Source organism: Notothenia rossii (assembly GCF_949606895.1).
Source record: "Notothenia rossii genome assembly, chromosome: 8".
Classification (NCBI taxonomy): domain Eukaryota; kingdom Metazoa; phylum Chordata; class Actinopteri; order Perciformes; family Nototheniidae; genus Notothenia; species Notothenia rossii.
Genome location: NC_136906.1, coordinates 32,827,123 through 32,846,396, shown reverse-complemented (window position 1 = coordinate 32,846,396; position 19,274 = coordinate 32,827,123). Strand labels below are relative to the sequence as shown.

At 40.4% G+C, this 19,274-nt stretch overlaps 1 protein-coding gene across 4 annotated transcripts in view; it reads left to right on the top strand.

Moving 5' to 3' along the window:
• Positions 1-19,274, top strand: part of carm1 (coactivator-associated arginine methyltransferase 1) — a 49,075-nt gene that overhangs the window by 9,878 nt on the left and 19,923 nt on the right. For all 4 annotated transcript variants that reach the window (XM_079646916.1, XM_079646915.1, XM_079646914.1 and 1 more), the window contains exons 2-4: positions 13,115-13,237; positions 15,396-15,502; positions 17,240-17,344. In XM_079646916.1, coding sequence (XP_079503042.1) covers positions 13,115-13,237; positions 15,396-15,502; positions 17,240-17,344 — 335 coding nt within the window. The remainder of the gene's footprint in view (positions 1-13,114; positions 13,238-15,395; positions 15,503-17,239; positions 17,345-19,274) is intronic.

Sequence of the window (19,274 nt, the reverse complement as noted above, 5' to 3'; positions counted from 1 at the left end):
GATGCACTCTGCTTCTTTGAGGCTCTGTGTCACTTTAGCTTTTGTCTCTTGGTACAGAGCGGGTAGCACTGTTCGACTAAAGTATGGCCGTGATGGAATGGCATACTTGGGCTCCAGCGTGTTTACTAACCTCCGAAATCCACTGTTGTCGACCACAGAAAACGGCCTTAAGTCTTTGGCCATGTACTCGCCGATGCACCTTGTTATTTCCTGAGCTCTTGGACCGTTAGGGGGAAGTGGCGCTCCAAATATTTCTGTCAGTCAGTTGGCCTAGCTTAGGCATTTTCCTCACAGTAGGTTGTTGTGTTCGGAGCTTTTCTGGGTGGTGATGTGACAAATGACTTCTCATGTTCGATGTGTTTCCCGAATTGTAGGCGACCGTCGCCCGGCAGGATTTGCAAATAGTTTGGCGTTTGTTAGTTTGCTTTTCACCTTTGTCATTTCTTGAAACGGGAAAACCAAAATGCTGCCACACAACAGCTTTAAAAGTCGATGGAGCATCCTCAATTTCACAATTTCTATTTAGTTGGTCAGCACGTTCGTCTACTCCATTCGCCATTTTCTCGTTGGGTCTGAGTGTGAGGGCGGGCTTGCACGCAAAGGATGATGGGAGTATTATGGCGTCCTCTGCTGTTCAAACAAAAACATTACAGTTTTTATTTACAGGGCGAGATATAAATGAATGAACGGTAATATCGCGGTAGATTTTTTCAGTCTCACGACGGTATTGAGCCGTTTCATTACCGCGATACCGCGGTATTCGGTATATCGTTACATCCCTATCACTCACACATCTTTAATATGTCTCGTGCGACAAGAAGGACGACTGGCTCACATCAGTCAACCTGGGAGATGCATGTTTACACGCTCCACTATATTACCCACACAGGGAATATCTGTGACTTACATCTCAGGGTGTCCCTTACAAGTGCGGACTGCTTCTCTTCGGTCTGTTCTCAGTCCAGGAGTGTTTGTACGATGTACAGAAGCCGCGATAACCCCGTTAAGACAACAGGGTATTCGCCTGGCAACCTACCTGTACGCCTGCTGCCCAGAGGCGTATCACCATATGCAGACTGGACTTCACATCAAATGGTTGTGAGTCAGCTGTGGGTGTGTCGCGGCTGAGCCGCGATAGATCTGTTCGAATTGAAAAGATTATGCTCATTATCAGCTGTTCTTTCAATGCGCGCTCTAATACGCACCGTTGAGAACCCATCTCTGACCAGAGTGAGAGAACAGCACCACGCATTGATCCTGATAGTTCCGCACTGACCTGTAATGTACTGGCAGGCGGGGATTTATCAGTGGCTGTGCGGTCAGCCATGACAGCCCCCCCACCCCCCCAGGGACATTCTGTCCGGGGCGGAGGGGACGATGTTTTCGCCCACACCCCGGGTGTTTCGTCCTATGGACCTGACACGTAGGTGGTGCAATCTGAATACAGTGAGTCTCCCGAGGGGCGATGAGCACTGCTCAGAGTGCGAAAGTTTCCTCCACTGTGTCTCGTTATGACTGAAAGTGGAAGATGGGGAGGAATGATGTCCTTAAAAGAGGACACACCTCTTTTCAATGTCCCGGTGGAGTGATTCTATCATTTCCACAGGACCTAATTGGAAGCACAGGATTTTCCAGGTCACTAGTGTCCTTATGGGACTTGACAGTGGTTTCAGATGGGTGCACTCGTACCTCATTTGAGCCTGTGGGAGAAGCTGTCATGAGGCATCTGTCACTAAAGACAGTGCAATCGCTGGCTCTGGCATCCGCCAAGCGAGTCAGTGACTTCATGCGCTATCTGTGCATCCTCCACGCACCTAGTTCGTCCCAGGGCAAACTAGAGTGTTGCTGAGGCCCAATCCTACCTTTATCCTAAGGTGGTTGGTTCAGATACCCCAATTGACATTGAGGCAATTTTCTTCGCCGCTTTGTCCACCCGGGGAACAGCAGTTGAATTTGCTATGTCTAGCCCTTGCTTATGCACCTATGTGGACAGATCAAGGGAGTTTTGTGTCATAATGACCAACTCTTTGTGTCCTGGGCTAACCCTTACAGGGATAGGCCCGTTACTAGGCGACGGTTCTCCCACCGAATGGTAGAGACCATTGCTTTGGCCTATACGAGTCGGAAATTGCGGGCACCTTCGGGTTGCGTGCTCTTTAGACTCGGGGTCTGGCAACACCCTGGGCTGTTTGCTCAAGGGTGTTTCCATCCAAGACATTTGTGCAGCGACGGGCTGGTCCTCGCCGCTCACTTTTGTCCGCCTTTACAGGCTAGATGTTTCTGCTCCCAGTGTGGCCTGAGCAGTGCTGGGCGCCCCGCTGAGTCAGAGCTCTACCTGTTAGGTTCTGGTTGGTTTGGTGATTTTCGAGATAAGCTCGTCTGGCAATACGGGAGTTACGATTTCCCATAGTGAGACATCAAACGGAGTGTTATGAATGAGAACTAAAGGTTACTTACGTAACCCCATTTCTCAGAGTAACAAGAAATGAAATGTCTCACCAGACGGCCCTCCTTGCTATGGTGAAGCGAGAAAAGGTGCTTATTTTGAATGACGCATGCGTCGTGGCACAAGCTACTTATAGGGTGAGGATTCCCTGACGATGACGTCGATATCACCCGCCAATCAGAATTGGCGTAAATGAGATTGATGCTTCTGTTTGCTCCGCGATTAGGCACATCCCATAGTGAGACATCTCACTTCATGTTACTCTGAGAACTGGGGTTACGTAAGTAACCTATAGTTTTTAGTAGCAGAGCTCAAAACGGCTCCTTTTCCTCTGAATTCCTGCCCTTATGTCTTGTAAAACATATCAAATCCTGCATTAACATTTTTAATTGTAATTTTCAGGCAAGGTTAAGCATAAATGTAGTAAAAAAAAAGAACCTGCAAGATGCTCTTTAAGTCATGATCTAACATGTCATGATAATGCATGTTGCTTACCCTCAAATAAGGGGGTTCATCTGTTAATGAAGAAGAGAAGAACCTTTTTATATCCCAAATAGTTCCAGATGGCAGATGTTGCTTTTCTTTTTGGAAGTACATTTTCATTCTCACCGGTATTGTCCTCCTGTGCCTCACTAATTTTTTACCGGTGTTTTGATGGTCTGCAAACTAGCGGGGCGGGGCCTGCTGTGATCTGATCAAGGATGATTGTGATTGGTGGTTTGCTGTGCATGCAGAGCCTACATGTCACTCACTCAAGTACCCCTTACATGAGAGCTGCGCAAGTTTTCCTTTTGTAGCAATTAGCAAAATAATTGTAACATGACGTGTTTGAGTTAATGTACCTACTTAATATCGCACGCCCTAAAAATAAATAAATAAATATTATAAAAAAATTATAAAATCGCACGTCCCTGCGATGTGAATATCGCGCATATCGCGGTTATCGCCATGACACGATGCATCGTTCAGCCCTACTACAGACTATCGTGCCCGGAGGGCCAGTGGAATGTTACCCTTAATGTCTACCCCTGGAAGTTATAATGGTTTGCTTCTGCCATTGACAATAAAGCATTGATCCTCCTCTTTGAGCTGACAGAGTATCAGTGTTGTTCATGTACTCCTTCCATAAGTATTGCTGCAACTTATGGCCTTACTTTAGTGCTGTATTTCTCTCCGTGAGTCTCTGCTTTCTCGAGGAGCCGTGGACGGTTGGCAAGTAACAGAACTTTATTGGCTTTGATGAGCGATCAGTGGGATCTTATCATTACTATCCCTGCACTTTTTTCCAACCCAGTTTAGATCTAACCAACCTCACTTTCGCATTAACGTGGCTCAGCGTGACTGATCATGTATGTATTAACCTCTTAACCCTGAGCCTGTTTTTCAGGTTTCAGGCTCGAAAATGCCACTAACACAGCAAAGACTATATCTTCACTTCTAAAAGGGGTAAATTAATCGTCTTTTCTCTCAAAGTAAGGTTACATATGGAGTTAGAAGTGTCAGAATCAATATAGATGTTTTTATTTTAAAGTAAATTCAGATGGAACATAGTAAAAACATGTCAATTCTAATGTCCGCCTAAAAAGAAAACACTACTTATAGTGAAAACCACCCTTGAATTATGGGTTAGTAGACTAAAAGCTTTAGGAATCCAAACTATAACATATAAGTACCCTGTATCAAGATTGATGCAAAACAAGTGCGCTCTCGGTCCTGCAATTCCTGCTTCCTTACGGAGTAAACAATAAGTAAAGTCTGCTGCGTAAAGTGCTTACGCTGGCTGGCATTCGTTATACTTTACGCAGGACCATATCTCTGGAACCCATTGGTCGATTTGGGTGATTTACACCTTTTTCTTAACCATTACATCCAATAGAATCGATGGGGCAGTTCCCAAATCCACGTAAACATTACCATTGCGGACGTAATAGAGAAGCAAACGAAGCATATCTGAAAGTACAAGCCTGGACGGCAAAACTTTATACCCAGTATATTGCCATAAATGTGATGGTGGATTATCAGTAAAAATTTCTACGTGACACAAAGACATTGGATTAACCTTGAGCGGCGTTTTTATTCCGTTGAACACAACTTTTGATGACAAATCAAAAAAGGTAAGACGTAATTATTGTAATATTTTTGAAACCGGATGTTGTTTACTTTCTCTTTTCTGGCTGATAGTTCCCGAATTTGGGGTCGTACAGTGATGACATTACATGTGTGGAATCTGTGGAGTCTCAGCTTTAATCGGATATCTTGTTTGTGCAGTGACAATAAGTAATAAGGGCATTGCTACCGTGAGTGCTGTGCAAAAGTCTGTTAGCATTAGGTAGCATTTTTTCACTGCATGCTAATTCAAAGTCTTGGTATTACTCTTGTGTTTCTTTTAACTACAAATGGTTCATATTGTCAGTTAGCTGAGTTTCTTATCGTTAAAAGGGTATGGAACATTAATAGTTTCATAAATGTTAAGAAGCCCTGAGACTAGAGATGCACCGAATATTCGGCCGCCGACAATTATCGGCCAAAAATGGTTAAAAAGGCCCTTTCGGCTTTCGGCCGAATGTCAGAGAACAGGGTTACGTTGGTAAGCTAACGTGTTGTTGTGATGACGTAATCAAAACGCGGCGACAAACACGGCGTGCGACCATGCTCGCGGCTGGCTCACAGTCAACATGTCTGCCGCTTGGAGCTTTTTAAAAATATCAGAGAAAGAGGCGCAGATTGCGATTTGTAAAACGTGTTCAGCTGACATTTCTCGAGGGGGTGTAACTGCAAAGACTTTCACCACTTCGGGATTACTCCACCACTTGAAATCAAAACACCCGGACAAATACGCAGAGTAAGATCAAATCACAAGCACTGACAGCGAGAGACTGTTCAGCGCTGCCTCTCATGTGCTTGATGAGAAGAGGAACAGACTTATGGCTGATAAAGCAGAGAAGCTACTGTTCATTAAAAAGAACCTCCCACTTTTCCTTAATAAGTAGACAAGGCTGGCTTATCATAAGCTTATCTAGTTCTACATGTCTACTCTATACCCACTTTCCTGAACAATTTTCATTGTGAATTATAATTCACCATCTCAGGTTATCATTAAGAGGAAATGACAGCAGCACATTGTTCAATATATTGTACTTTCAGTATCTAAATCAGGGGTGGGGAACCTTTTTCCTCTCAAGGGCCATTTCAATTTTTTCAACATCCTCCGAGGGCCGTACAAATTATTGACCTCTGCTTAAAAAAACTAAAATCACAGCCCATTCATTTCGCCTTTCTTTCATGCTGTGCAAAGAAAAAGCAACCTCTTAATCCAGATATTTTACCATGACTCGCGCATGCATGCTCGTGCATGGTGTGGCATGACCACCACAACAGAAAGATATGGACACAAGATGTGTGCAAATGTATTTAGTTTCATGTCCATGTGGACATGATTTAAGTGGGGGGGGTACCTCACACCCTCTAGGGGGGTCCGGGAGGCACGCTCCCCGGGAAGATTTGTTTTTAAATATTGAAGTTAAAAGCATCAATCTGGTGCACTTTGAGAGCAACATGAAGAGATCTATGGCATCTCTCAACATCCATATGAAACAGAACTGTAAGCAGATTTTCTTTTTCTTTATGGATATTTTACAAATCACTCCCCTTTCAAACTGTATTCTTCTTTATTAATAACAACTTTGTTTTACTGTCATACAGTATTTTATACCTGTTTACTTTATTGTCTTATTTTTTTATAATGATCATATCAATAATAATAATAATACATTACATTTATAAAGCGTTTTTTCTGGTGCTCAAAGCGCTTACAAGCAAGTAAAACAAAATAACAACAGATAAATAAAGATAAAATAAATAAAGATGATGATAAAGATGTGCCTTTACCTCACTGGTTGGAGAAAAAGCTTCTTATATTCGTTAGCATAGCTAGCTAACCAGATGCTAATAACAACAAAGTTATTGACTGTATGATCAGTATGACAGATGAACAGATCACCACTGGGCTTTGAACTAAAGACACAGCCACGCAAAAACTGCGGCATGTGTACGGCTCCTTATGGGTACTGCAATTTCTCAAGTGCCGGACCGGCGTTCTGGCTTTCTGGTGCTCTCTGTCAAAACTGCACCCCTGTCAGACACGTTAGGTTCGTGTTGTGTTCAAGGACCCTAATCTTGGCCAGGAAAAACAGGCACTCGCTCTTTTTCTTTTTTTGCGGTCTATATTTCTTCAATTTTTTTCTTTTTTGCGTGTGTTTATAAATTACCTCGAGGGCCGTACCAAATGGTCTCGCGGGCCGTATACGGCCCGGAGGCCGGAGGTTCCCCACCCCTGATCTAAATGATACAGTGTTGTTTACATTGCTCATGAGGACAGACCACCTTATTGGCAGATTCTTGAAATTGTAATTTAATTTGTAATTGATTGTGGATTTTGCATCCAGTTTTCACTTTATGTATCTTTATACAATGTTTACTACTTTGCTTATGAGGACAGACAGCCTTATTTACAGATTCTTGAAATTCAATTGTAATTTAATTTGTAAATAGTTACATTCATGTGGGTTTATCCAGTTTGCACATTTGTATGCATGCACTTATTGGTGCATTTGTTGTTGTTGAAGGCCTGGCTGTTACAGTCTTTATTTACACTATTTTGTTGTAGGCCTACTGGCCTAGATGTTTTAGCAGTTTTAAAGCACCTTGGCTTTGTTCTGAATGCACTTTGTTGTAGTTATCCTACAGAGAAAAGAAAATGCACTTGACTTGGAATTAATGTACTGTATGCATTCAAAAGTGCTGAATAAATGTTTTATGGACCCATAATAGTGATTATTATTTAAGTTAAGTTTTGCCATAATCATGTATTTTTCCATAATCAGGTAGCTGAACAACATTGGTAAAAAATGTATACATTATATATATATAAATCATTTTCGGTCTTTCGGCATTCGGTTTTCGACCAACTGTATCCTATTTTCGGTATCGGTTTCGGCCAAGAATTTCCCATTCGGTGCACCCCTACCTGAGACATAGTCTCGTAAAAAAACTGTGGGAGGGGTCCACTGGGGGGACCCTCGGGCTTAAGAGGTTAAGGAAACGTGCCGTCCCTAATGTTAACCGTGCAGAAGTAATATCATGTCTACTCTAGCTTGAGAAAATAGGTTTTGGGCTGTTTATCAGTCGGCGCAAAAGAAAAACGTTACAGCCATTTGCAGCAATAGGAATATTTTGAATATTTGTTATCCTCTGACAGTGTTGGAAAGTAACAAGGTACATGTAGTCAAATACTGTCCTCACGTACAAAATGTAACAAACTAAATGAGCTAGTAGGCTACATATTGCTTTCTAGTTCATTATTTTTAAATCCAACGTGAATATTACAAAAATAATAAACATTTACTCAGCTCTGCATAATTATGATCTTCTTTCATATTAAAAAAAGGGCTTTCTATTTTCATCAATTGAATTTGATAAAAATCCTCTAGGAAGCGATTGTAGCTTATATAGCTTCATTGAAGTTCATATTTGGTGGGGTGAAAACACAAACGCTGACGCTGTGTTGATGCTTTCGGAAGTGGCCGTGCTTAAATCTAAAGATAGACGGGATAACATCAAATAGTATAATAATATTGCGTTACTCAAGTGTATCAACACATCTTCTTACATCACTAGCAGTGTTGTGTATAATTAACCAGACTGACTGACTGGAGGAGTTTAAAGAAGCACATATAGTTTTCCTGTCAGCTCCATGGGATGGAGAAAGTTCCCTGCCTTTTCCAATGAGTGAGGGGATCCTGTAGTGAAACCGACTGGGAGCCTTATCAATCATTGTAGATACAGTTAATACATTCAAAAGAACACATTTACAGCAGGATACTTGTATGATTTGAAACGTAAACAAACACTGTTCTTGTCTTCATCACACTACATTTGAGTACAAATGATTTAAATAAAAAAACTCTTGCTACTGAAAATGTAGTTCAAATATAGAGTACCAGGACGAAAGTAAGAGTGCGCAGCGCCAAAACCTTATTTACTTATATAAAATTACCAATAATTAAATGTAAATGTTTAACAAAAATGCAGACGTACAGGTTAATCTCTGTATACAGGTACTTCTCTCACTTTATAATCAAGTAGTCAACCGTGACAAAGGAAAGTGTTCCTACATTTTGCCACCTTATGTGGGCGACTATGTCTCTGGTGTAACTGTGTGTACCAATCAAAGGGTCAGGGGTTTGATCCCTAACCCCTGCAGTCAACATGTCCTCTGGAAACATTCAATGTCTTGTCTCTTGTTCACCGGTGTTAGTGGTCGGCTTGTGGAAGGAGAGCCGTGCTGCGTGGCTGCTGGCTTCTCTCCCAGAGGATGCATCTCTCTTAATCTGCAGGGCTGCTCTTAATCCTTCCGGAGGTTTCAGATTATCCCAGGCTGCTAACTGAGTCTGTGAGCCTGCTGCACCACCTGGAGGCTTCTCCCGCTACACAAGTGTTTGACGGGGCAGAACAGTAGCTAGATGTAGTCACTTTACAGCTTTATATCTCATCCTTAGAGGTGGGAAAAGTACTTGGATGTTGAATTTATAAAAGTACCAGAGTATAAGAATACTCTGTTACAAGTAAATGTCCTGCATTCAAAATGGTACTCAAGTAAAATTCAAAAATGATTAGCATCAAATATATTTAAAGTACTCATTATGTCCATTTCAGAACAATATATATGATATGTTTTATAATTATTGATCATTACGATACGATAATACTTTATTGGTCAGATCAACTCTGAAATTGGACTTGCATCACAGCAGCTCCATGTGTAACATCTGGGTGTCCGCGGGGTCTTAAAAAGTATTAAAAGTTGATAAATCAATTTAGCGAAGATTAAGGCTATTAAAAAGTATTAAACGGCATTTTCCAAGGTATTAAGAAGGTTCACAGCAACGACAACATGAAACACCCTTTAATTTACTGAAACGACATGTCGGGGAAACCCCACAAGGCGGCCCCATTCATAGCGCGCCGTAAAATGCTGCTTATTATTTTAAGTTTCGTTGCCTTGCTCCGCTCTGTGTGTGTGTGTGTGTGGGGGGAACTAAACGACTACGGTAACGGGTCCCAAGGTGGGTAGACCGGCATACGCAACGCTCTGGGGGTCCAACGGCTCCGTGTGTGCCCTATATGATCATTTTCTGATAACGATGAAAGAGCCCGCCTCCCTCTCCCCACGTCTCCTGCTGCTGCTGGGCTGTCAGAAGAGGGGGAGAAAAAGAGAGGTAGTCACCGTTTATTAAAAATTCTTATATTATTATATATTATTATTATACAGAGAACAGAGTCGTTATCAATTTGTTTTAAAGCTCAATAAATAACAAAAAAGACCTCTGACCGGCACTTTCCTAATTTTGTACGGAAGATTTAAACTTTAAAGGACATGTTGACCGGCGGAACATTTTTTTTACGGAAACTGCCGCACGGTCCCCTCGTTCCTTGGAAGAGGCGGAGAGGTGGGTGTTTTTCATCTGCTGGTGGACTACCTGAGAAATATACAGCAGGAGAACACCCCGTCCACCGCGGAGAATAAACAGAAGGGCAACCATGCTCCGGGGTCTTCTTCGCTGCTTTTGGTGTATTTCGGGCGGCAGCAGCGCCACTTACAGGCCTGGCATATGTACTACATCGTTTCCAGCATTTCCAGCGGTCTAGTGTGAACGGACACGTTAATGAATCGAATAAGTGTGAACGGAAGCCTTTTTTGCGCTTGCGTTTGCGTTTTACCGTATGCGTCCTTGTGGGGCCGGGGTCTAAGCCAAACTATATCCGGTCACAGAGATCTGCTATTTTAAAGTAAAGTCAACACATATAGACCCTAAATATAGTCTATATTAAGAACGAGAAAAGTCTTAACATATATATCCTTTTTTGTAAACATATGACAAATGTGTGAGGGTGATGACGTCAGAGCATCGTCTTATGTGCCAGGGCTTAGCCCCGGACAGCCCCAGCCCAATTTAACCCCTGGGTATTTGTGAGGGAGCTCCTATATGGCATTAACCCGCTGAAGCTCACCAAAGTTTAACATATTTCATAGTTCAAAGTTTTGTCAATTGTTTTGTTTATTGGTCAAATACTGGTTTCTAATGTTTTCTGAGGAGTTTTACCGGAATGAAAGAGCACAGAGTCTACAGAAGCAAAAAAGCAGCATACTGCATTAAACCTGACCTTCACAGAGAGGTTGAAGTTCATGTGGAAAGGAGGCTTCAGTAGTCTGTCTGCACTCTGTTTAGTTTTGCTATCTTACAATCAATATAGTAAATGTCCCATAAGAATTCCATAGTAATACCAGTTATGGATGTATGATGAAGACGAGCCACGGCGTACACTCACAGTGGTGGTGATAATGCTTCCCTCACACGTCTCTCTCCTAAAGTGGAAGGATAGCTTTGGCTCGGTTCCGCCATTACCATAAACACACACTCTGGTTTATTTATACAACACACACCCTCTTGAAGCCACAAATACTCACAAGAGCACTTCATGTGGATGAGTCCGCCGCTGAAAATAGTCCCGACACACGCACTTCTGTTAGCTTGATAAAAACTACAGTGACCAGCTTCAAGTAACTCATGAAACTATATATTTGTGTTTTTAAATCTGCAGTATGAACCCTCACACTGAGGGACAGGAGACGGACTCACAGACAGTTGGTTGATAATTGTCAGGTTTTTTTGGCAAGTACAGGGCTGGGCGGAATGAAGAAATAGTATACCAAAACTAAATGTCAATATTCATGTGGTGACAATATTATAGGGTTGACCATTGGTTCTTTAACAATATATTTACACAATACGTTAATACAAAATAAATAAATAAACATAACTTATGTGGATTAGTGCAGTGACTACAGCAAAAAAAGAGGGCAGTAAGAAAAGTCTTTTTGCAAATTAAATCAAATCCCTGCAATGCAGCTTTTAAAAATAGGAAGAAAATACGGTTATGATATTACTATTTCGAACATCGAAATCAATATTGATATATTCTATTTACAGGGTTCTTACTAGGGCTGTAACCGAATATTTGTTCGTTGGAGTACTATTCGGGTTTCAATTTCGTTATTTGTTTTCCCCCCGTTTCCCCCCCAAATTGAAATCTCCAATATCGACGTAAGAGCTTGTGCCTCTTCGGGGGGTGCTAACACTTAACCATCAACGTTATAGTTTACTTTTTGCGTCTTTATATGTAGATATTACTTTTCTCCGTTAATCTCCGTCACGTTGTTCCCATAGCATCAACAACTCCCTGTCAACAGCGCTAACTCTCCTTCAAAATAAAAACATGTCCATAAATAGGAAGCCAAGCCAAATTACACTTAAGACATATACAACTGCAACGAAAGTAACACACACAATGCGATATCCTTTTCAATTTCAAAGAACACAAATTGGGTTAATAACTATAAAACAACAATACTGTAGAATAACTAAATGAATGCCGTGAATACACCGAAATACACGTGTTGAAGCGGTTCGCTGCTGATTACCACAGACCTTATTTTCCTGTTCCATGTTAAAATAAACCATTTTCAGTGGTACCGTTGAGAGAGTCATTTCTTTGGTCATGAAAAATTAGGTAAAGGTCATGGAGAAGTCATTGAAAATCACTGGTGAAAAAGTGTATGAACCCTGTATTTACTTTTGTCTATAACGTCTTGCGTAGACATTGATTTGGATCTTCATGTAACAATGAACATTGATATCATCAGTACGTCTGAAATAGATTTTTATTTCACAGGACATACTATAAAAAATACTACCAAAGTCTATTAGGTAAAAATGTATCTCTGTTACTTTTCAAGATCTAAAAAAAAGGTAAACATATTTTTGAGCATTTGTGGATAATGGTCCACAGTCTGAGCAGGCAGGGGATGAAGAGGCTCTCCCACACAGGAGCAGCTTGTGTGCTATCTGAAATTGAAATGTAATGCCGAACATGTGCCTGCAGCAAGAAGAAACAGTCTGTGGCTGTCCTGCAAAATGCAGAAAACATCAAGGCACATTTTGTTCTTCTGAAAATGCACATTTCACATGAGTTAGGTGTCAGTAAGAGATCCACTTCCAGCTCGTCCTCAGTGCTCGTTATTATGACCAAACGTCACCTCCAGAGCCGGATTTTAAAAGTGCAGCTTTCAGCAAACCAATGTTTTATTGCAATTACTGCAGCTTTATCGTTTTATTAAATCCTTCATAGGTAGGTAGTCACATTAAGATCAAAATCTCTTTTTCATTGAGACCCATGTTCAAAAGAATATGCGTGTGTGAATGCAAATACAAAAGTACAGCCTTTTTTCTTTTTGAGGATGTAATCATATTTTTTGGCACTCAGTGTTTGCAGCCACTTCTTCCAAATTCAAAGTAAAAAAGAGGCGCATCTAATGTTAAAATCTCCTCTGATTGCAAGTCTCAAAATGAGAGCACAGAGTAGTGCTATCTAGGTAGTAAATGATAATAAAATGAATAAACACACTTCAGATTCTTGTAAGATACGTTGGTGAGTAAGACATTTATCACCTGTGATAATACAGAGTCCAGAGGCTTTGAGGTGGAGGGATACACGTTTGGAAACCTTGTTGCACACATGTCTCATGTTGTCCTAACTTTTTTGTTTCAGGAGAGGAGAGTGTGTTCAAGTGTTCGGTTTCCAGGGAGACTGAGTGCAGCCGTGTTGGGAAGCAGTCTTTCATCATCACACTGGGCTGCAACAGCGTCCTGCTGCAGTTCTCCTCACCTGCAGGTACACACACACACACACACACACACACACACACACACACACACACACACACACACACACACACACACACACACACACACACACACGCACAACGAGGCTGAGAGATGTACAAGAGCCTCTATAGAGCGGTGCAGTGATGATGTCTTTTTATAGGCTGACTTGGAAGTTAGCATCACAAGGGCTCCCTCGACAGAAAGCAATGGAATTTATCCTCTGGGTTTTTCAATGTGGCAAACACATGTTTATGATACTAACACGTTTTGTTCAGCAGGATAATCTCCACATATAAACAGCACTTTAATAATAGTTTAAGAACAAATGCAATCACCAAAAGTAAGTGTAGGCAATATTGCGGTCACACAACTGCATGTCAATATCGCTAAGCTAACGGCGGCTAGCAGTCAGTTTGATGACTTTTAGTAGTCTCTAGTCTCATTTAGTCACCTGTTAACAGTAGCTATTTTTATGGCCTATAGAAACTTCAGACGTTCACCAGTGGGGTGTTTACTGATTTTTTTAATGTTGCAGAACAAAACATGAACATCTCGTAACCTTGTATTAACCAACCACGGATCTTATTTTAGGCTGCTAACCAATAATTTCGTCAAAAAAACATTTAATTTACAACGTTAGAGCCCAGAAGTGCTTAGATGCCAACACATTTCTAGGTTTAGGACTCGTTCCTGCACGTCTCTATGTTTGGTCTTATTCTTATATTTGCTCTTAATACTGAATGAAATAACCAAATATAACAACCAAAATAATCAGAAAACAATGGTACAAAGGTTCAGGATTAATGCTAGCAACATTACGGAACTATGCATAAGCACAAATTATGTTACAGAACAAAACATTTAAAATGTCCTCAGCTTATGTTATTGTATTATTTCAGGCTTCTAACCAAAAACACTTTTAAAAAAAAAGTTGACTTCCAGACTAGGAACAAGAAGTGCTAAAAGGCTGACTCATTTCCTGGATTAGTACATATCCCTGCACCACTCCATGGGCTCCGGTTTAGAAGAACTTGTTACCCAACATTGGAATAATTAATTATTAAAGCAGCGATCTTCATTGCAATACCCTAAATAAGTGTAATCTTCTCATTAAATATTCCACCTTATACTTTCATTTAAATGTCCATCTAGCTCATGCCATTTTCAGCACTATTCTGCCTCCGGTATATCAGAAGCAGCGTTTCCGCCAGGGGGGCGTCTTGCCGTCAAATATATTAATAAGAAGATCGAGAGTTTTTATCGCTTGAAATAACGAAAAGGAAAAAGGACAAGGACATCCCTCTGTTGGGGGGGGCAAAGGAGTCTGGTGGGATTATTTTCGGAGTATTGAAGATCGTTTCCCCGACATCGGCGGTGCCTGCTACAGGACAACACGGAACGTGCAAGGGAGCTGAAACAGCCAGGGCCTCTTAGAGCAGGCAAAAGCCTGAAAGAAAACATCTTATGGAATCAAAATAGCACAACATCTCAAAATTGACCAGTGCGTGAAAAACAATGCTTTTGCCTGCCGTGTCTCGCCTTAATGAGTGAGACACACCGGAGTTGAGGATCTGTGGGGTTTGTATGTCGATGTATGGGAAACAATGTTATTTGTATTACTATTATTAATAATAATGTGTACATAGACATTTTTCAGGGGCGGACTGGCCATCTGTAGAATGTCCCCGCAGCGAGATCAAATACACATTGCTTGTGCAGCCCTATTAACTAAAGTCATACTTCCCATGAAGGGACTGGTTGAATAAATGAGCTTTAGATGTGCAGTAATGTTAATGTACGTGTCCTGGGTTGGGGCAACCCAATGAACACACCAGAATCAGTTTTATTACCACATAGGGGTACACATATGAGGAATTTGCTTTTGTGTAAACAATGCATACAAAGACACAGAAAGACGTTTATTTTAAAAATAGAGGAGCTGAAATAGTAAAATTATAAAACCATTTTAAAGACTGTTGCAACATATAAAAAATAAAGACACTATTTACACACAATATAAATATGTAAACACATGATGTGTTTAACAGTCTTTGACACACGAGCGTACAAACTGTTTGGCGTAGTTCAATTCGTAATTCCAAACATTCACCATAACTTTTCTCATGGTGTAATGTAGTGTGAATTGTAATGGTTTGTGTGTTTAGACTTCCAGTCCTTTTATAACCTGCTGAAGAACAGTCGCGGACACGTCAATGAGCGCTCCGTCTTCAGCGATAGAACAGAGGACTCCTCTGCTGTACAGTACTTCCAGGTGAGCGGCTCTCAAACAGTGAACACATCACACTGCAGACATGACACTGAACACATCACACTGCAGACATGACACTGGACTCATCACACTGCAGACATGACACTGGACTCACTCTGTTCTTAGGGGACTATCTATAGTTTCACAACGCTCATTGCATTCATTCATTTTTAAAAGGTTGGTTTTGGAACCTGTTTGAATGACTTTACAAGTCAATACAATTCAGAGGTGTGAAGTAACTAAGTACATTTACTCAAGTACTGTAATTGAGTAAAATGTTGAGACACATGTACTTTACTTGAGTATTTCCATGTTATGGTACTTTGTACTTTTACTCCACTTCAATTCAGAGGTAAATGGTGACTTCTGTGTATGTAGCTTCCGGTTCCGGGGCATTCTCGCTACGCATCAATGGGTAATGTTTAGATGGATTTTAGGAACTTCCCCTCGACTCTATTGGCTCGAACGTTTAAAAAGAGGTGTCAATCATCAAAATCGACCGATGGGTTCCAGAGATATGGAAAATGCACCCACATGACCCCAGAAGTGGGTTCTTTTTTCTAAACCTCTCTAAAAAGGTCAAATGTCACTTGTTTTGCATCAATCTTGATACAGGGTACTTATTATATGTTATAGTTTGGATTCCTAAAGCTTTTAGTCTACCATCCCATCATTCAAGGGTGCTTTTCACTATAAGTAATGTTTTTTTTTTGGACGGACACTATCATTTACATTTTATTTATTATGTTCAATCTTAATTTACTTTAAAATAAAAATAAATCTATATTGATTCTGACTTTTCTACATCCAAATCACAGGTTTATCATTTCTTTGAGAAAAACTATTATTAATTTACCCCTTTTTAGAAGGGAAGTTATGGTAATTTGTTCTGGGAATGTCATTTTCGAGCCTGAGACCTGGAAAACAGGCTCCGGGCTCAACTGGTTAATACCTTTAGTTACTTTACAGATTTGCATTAATGATGTGAAATATAATAAACATTTAAATAAGACTTTAGTTACACCTGGAGTAAATTCACAATGATGTTAATACTTTAGTTTCTTACTTGAGTACCATTTTGAATGCATGACTTTAATTTGAATCAGAGTATTCCCACTCTCTTGTTCTACTTTTACTCAAATACAAGATGTGAGTACCTTTCCCACCTCTGCATACATTTTTATTGATGTAGACCAATATCACAAAGATCACCAATTTGTCTTGTGGCTGTACGGTGTCAATATTTTGAAATCCCTTTCCATATAACAGCAGTTTTTAGACGTGTAGGGCTACTCATAATGCCAAGGTCTAACCCCGCCACTCCTTTTTATCTCAATCAAATAAAAGATTACACTAAACTTGGATTTATTTACTTCTCACGATATTGAGATATTATACACATATCTTTGCAAATATCTAATAATAAAACTGAAACAGGATCTGCTCTGTAAATAACATGTCCTGGTTTCCCTTCTGAGGGATAGAAGTAAGATCTGTGAAGGAAGAAATGTGTATTTAATGTCAGTCCCATGAAGCCTCACTCTAAGCATTCTTTATTCAATAAACACTGATATGTTGTGTCCCACACCCGGGTTAACCTAGGCTTTTGATTGCAATACATTGTGACTTTTTTCAACTTATTGAAATGTAAGGATATGTTTTGGTTTGTCCTCCCTGAGGCTGCTTGCACAATATTGATTTATTTAGATAAAAAATGCATTAATGTTTTTGTCTCTGTAGTTTTATGGCTACCTCTCTCAGCAACAGAATATGATGCAGGACTACGTCCGGACAGGGACTTACCAACGGGCTATTCTCCAGAACCACACCGACTTCAAGGATAAGGTAAACTTCAACTGCTGTATAGTTTTATAAATTACACTTACAAAAAATAAGACTGCAGCCATAATATTCAGTAGCTCCATAGATAAATAAAAAAAGGGGTAGTTAATGAGTTTTTTTTGTGTTTTTTTCAAACTTCGGGGGCTGCCGGTTTTTCTTTTCACGAAACTGTGTCTCAGGGCTTCTTAACATTTAAAAACCTATTAATGTGTCATACCCACTTAACCTGTTAAGCCCGAGAGACCCCGGTAACGGGGCCCTCCCGCAACATCTTGCAGAAAAGTGTCTGAGGGCATGTTTATTTAATAAACTATGAATGTTTTATATCCATGTAATGGAAAGAAACTCATCTAACTGATCATTTTAATAAAAAAAAACAAAAAAAAAACAATGCTAACGCTGAGCTTCTGAATTAGAAACAAGCGAAAAATTGCTAAAAGATGACTGCACCGAAATTCACTCACAAAACCTTATTATTTATCTTTGCTGCACATCTCAACCCATCGTTTCACATCGTGAGGGGAAACAGAATCGAGGCATACGCTTCATTATCACTCAATTATACGAACTCTTGTAGATAATAACAAGAACAGACATCAAAACATATGGAGCTAGGTAGCTAAAAACGGCAAAATGGCTCACCTGTGTGGTAGTCTGGTCAAAAGTGGTCTTCAATGGCATAAAAACGATGCTGAAGTTAATCCAATGTGTCTGTGTCACTTTGAATGATTTCTGATAATCCATAAACAATAAACCTGCTTTTCGGTTTTCAGAAGTCAGAGCTAGAGATATGTTCACTCTGGAGCAAAACTGCGTGCGCGAAGCCCCCACCTTTTTGTTTTACTGTGTGTGGGGAGATTCCCCTTCGATTCTATTGGCTCTAACGGTCAGAAAGAGATGTCAATCACCAAAATCGACCAATGGGTTCCAGAGAAACGGTAAAACCCCAATCTCCACCCAAATCACCTCAGAGGTGGAGTTTTTTTTGCTAAACCTCTCTAAAAAGGTCAAATGTCACTTGTTTTGCATCAATCTTGATACAGGGTACTTATTATATGTTGTACTTTGGATTCCTAAAGCTTTTAGTCTACCTTACCATCATCCAAGGGTAGTTTTCACTGTAAGTAAAAAATATTTTTGGGACGGACACTATAATTTACAGTTTTTTTAACTATGTTCAATCTGAATTTTCTTTAACATGTTAAGGCGGGGACCCTGGGTTTTTTTCAGGACATTGTGTCTCAGGGGATCTTTATATTTAAGAACCTATTAATGTGTTATACCAGATTAACGGAAATAATCTCAGCTAACTGACGATATAAACCATTTTTACCAAAACAAAACACAAGTCTCATAAGAAGCATCTAAATGACCCCTTAGCAAAAAATGCTAACGGACATTGGCACAGAACTCAAGATAAAAGTACCCTTATTACTTATCGTAGCTGCACATACAAGATCTCCGATTAAAGCTGAGGTTCCACAGATTATTTAGATATATAGTATCATCACTGAGTGATCCAAACTTGCGACAGGGGAAGCAAAGATAGACATCACAACACGTACCTTTACGTATTGTGATGTCTGTCTAGGGAGATCGTGTCACCGTAGCTGTTAATCTGATCAAAAGACGTGTTCAATGGCATTAAAACGAGAAAAAACGCGTCTGAATCGTTTAATCCATAGGTTGATAAAGTTCCTGGGCAATAATTGGAATTATTTATAATCCATAATTCCATTTTTATGTAAAAATCGCAGAGCAAAAGGTAGCTGCTAATGGTAGCCACCAGAGTGGCTGCTGCTTCCGGTCTTGGCTATGCGGCAGTATAAAACACACACATGACCAAATAAGGACTATGTGGGAGTTCCCCTCGATTCCATTGGCTCTGACGGTTAGAAAGAGATGTCACATGTCAAAATCCAGCAGGGGGAGC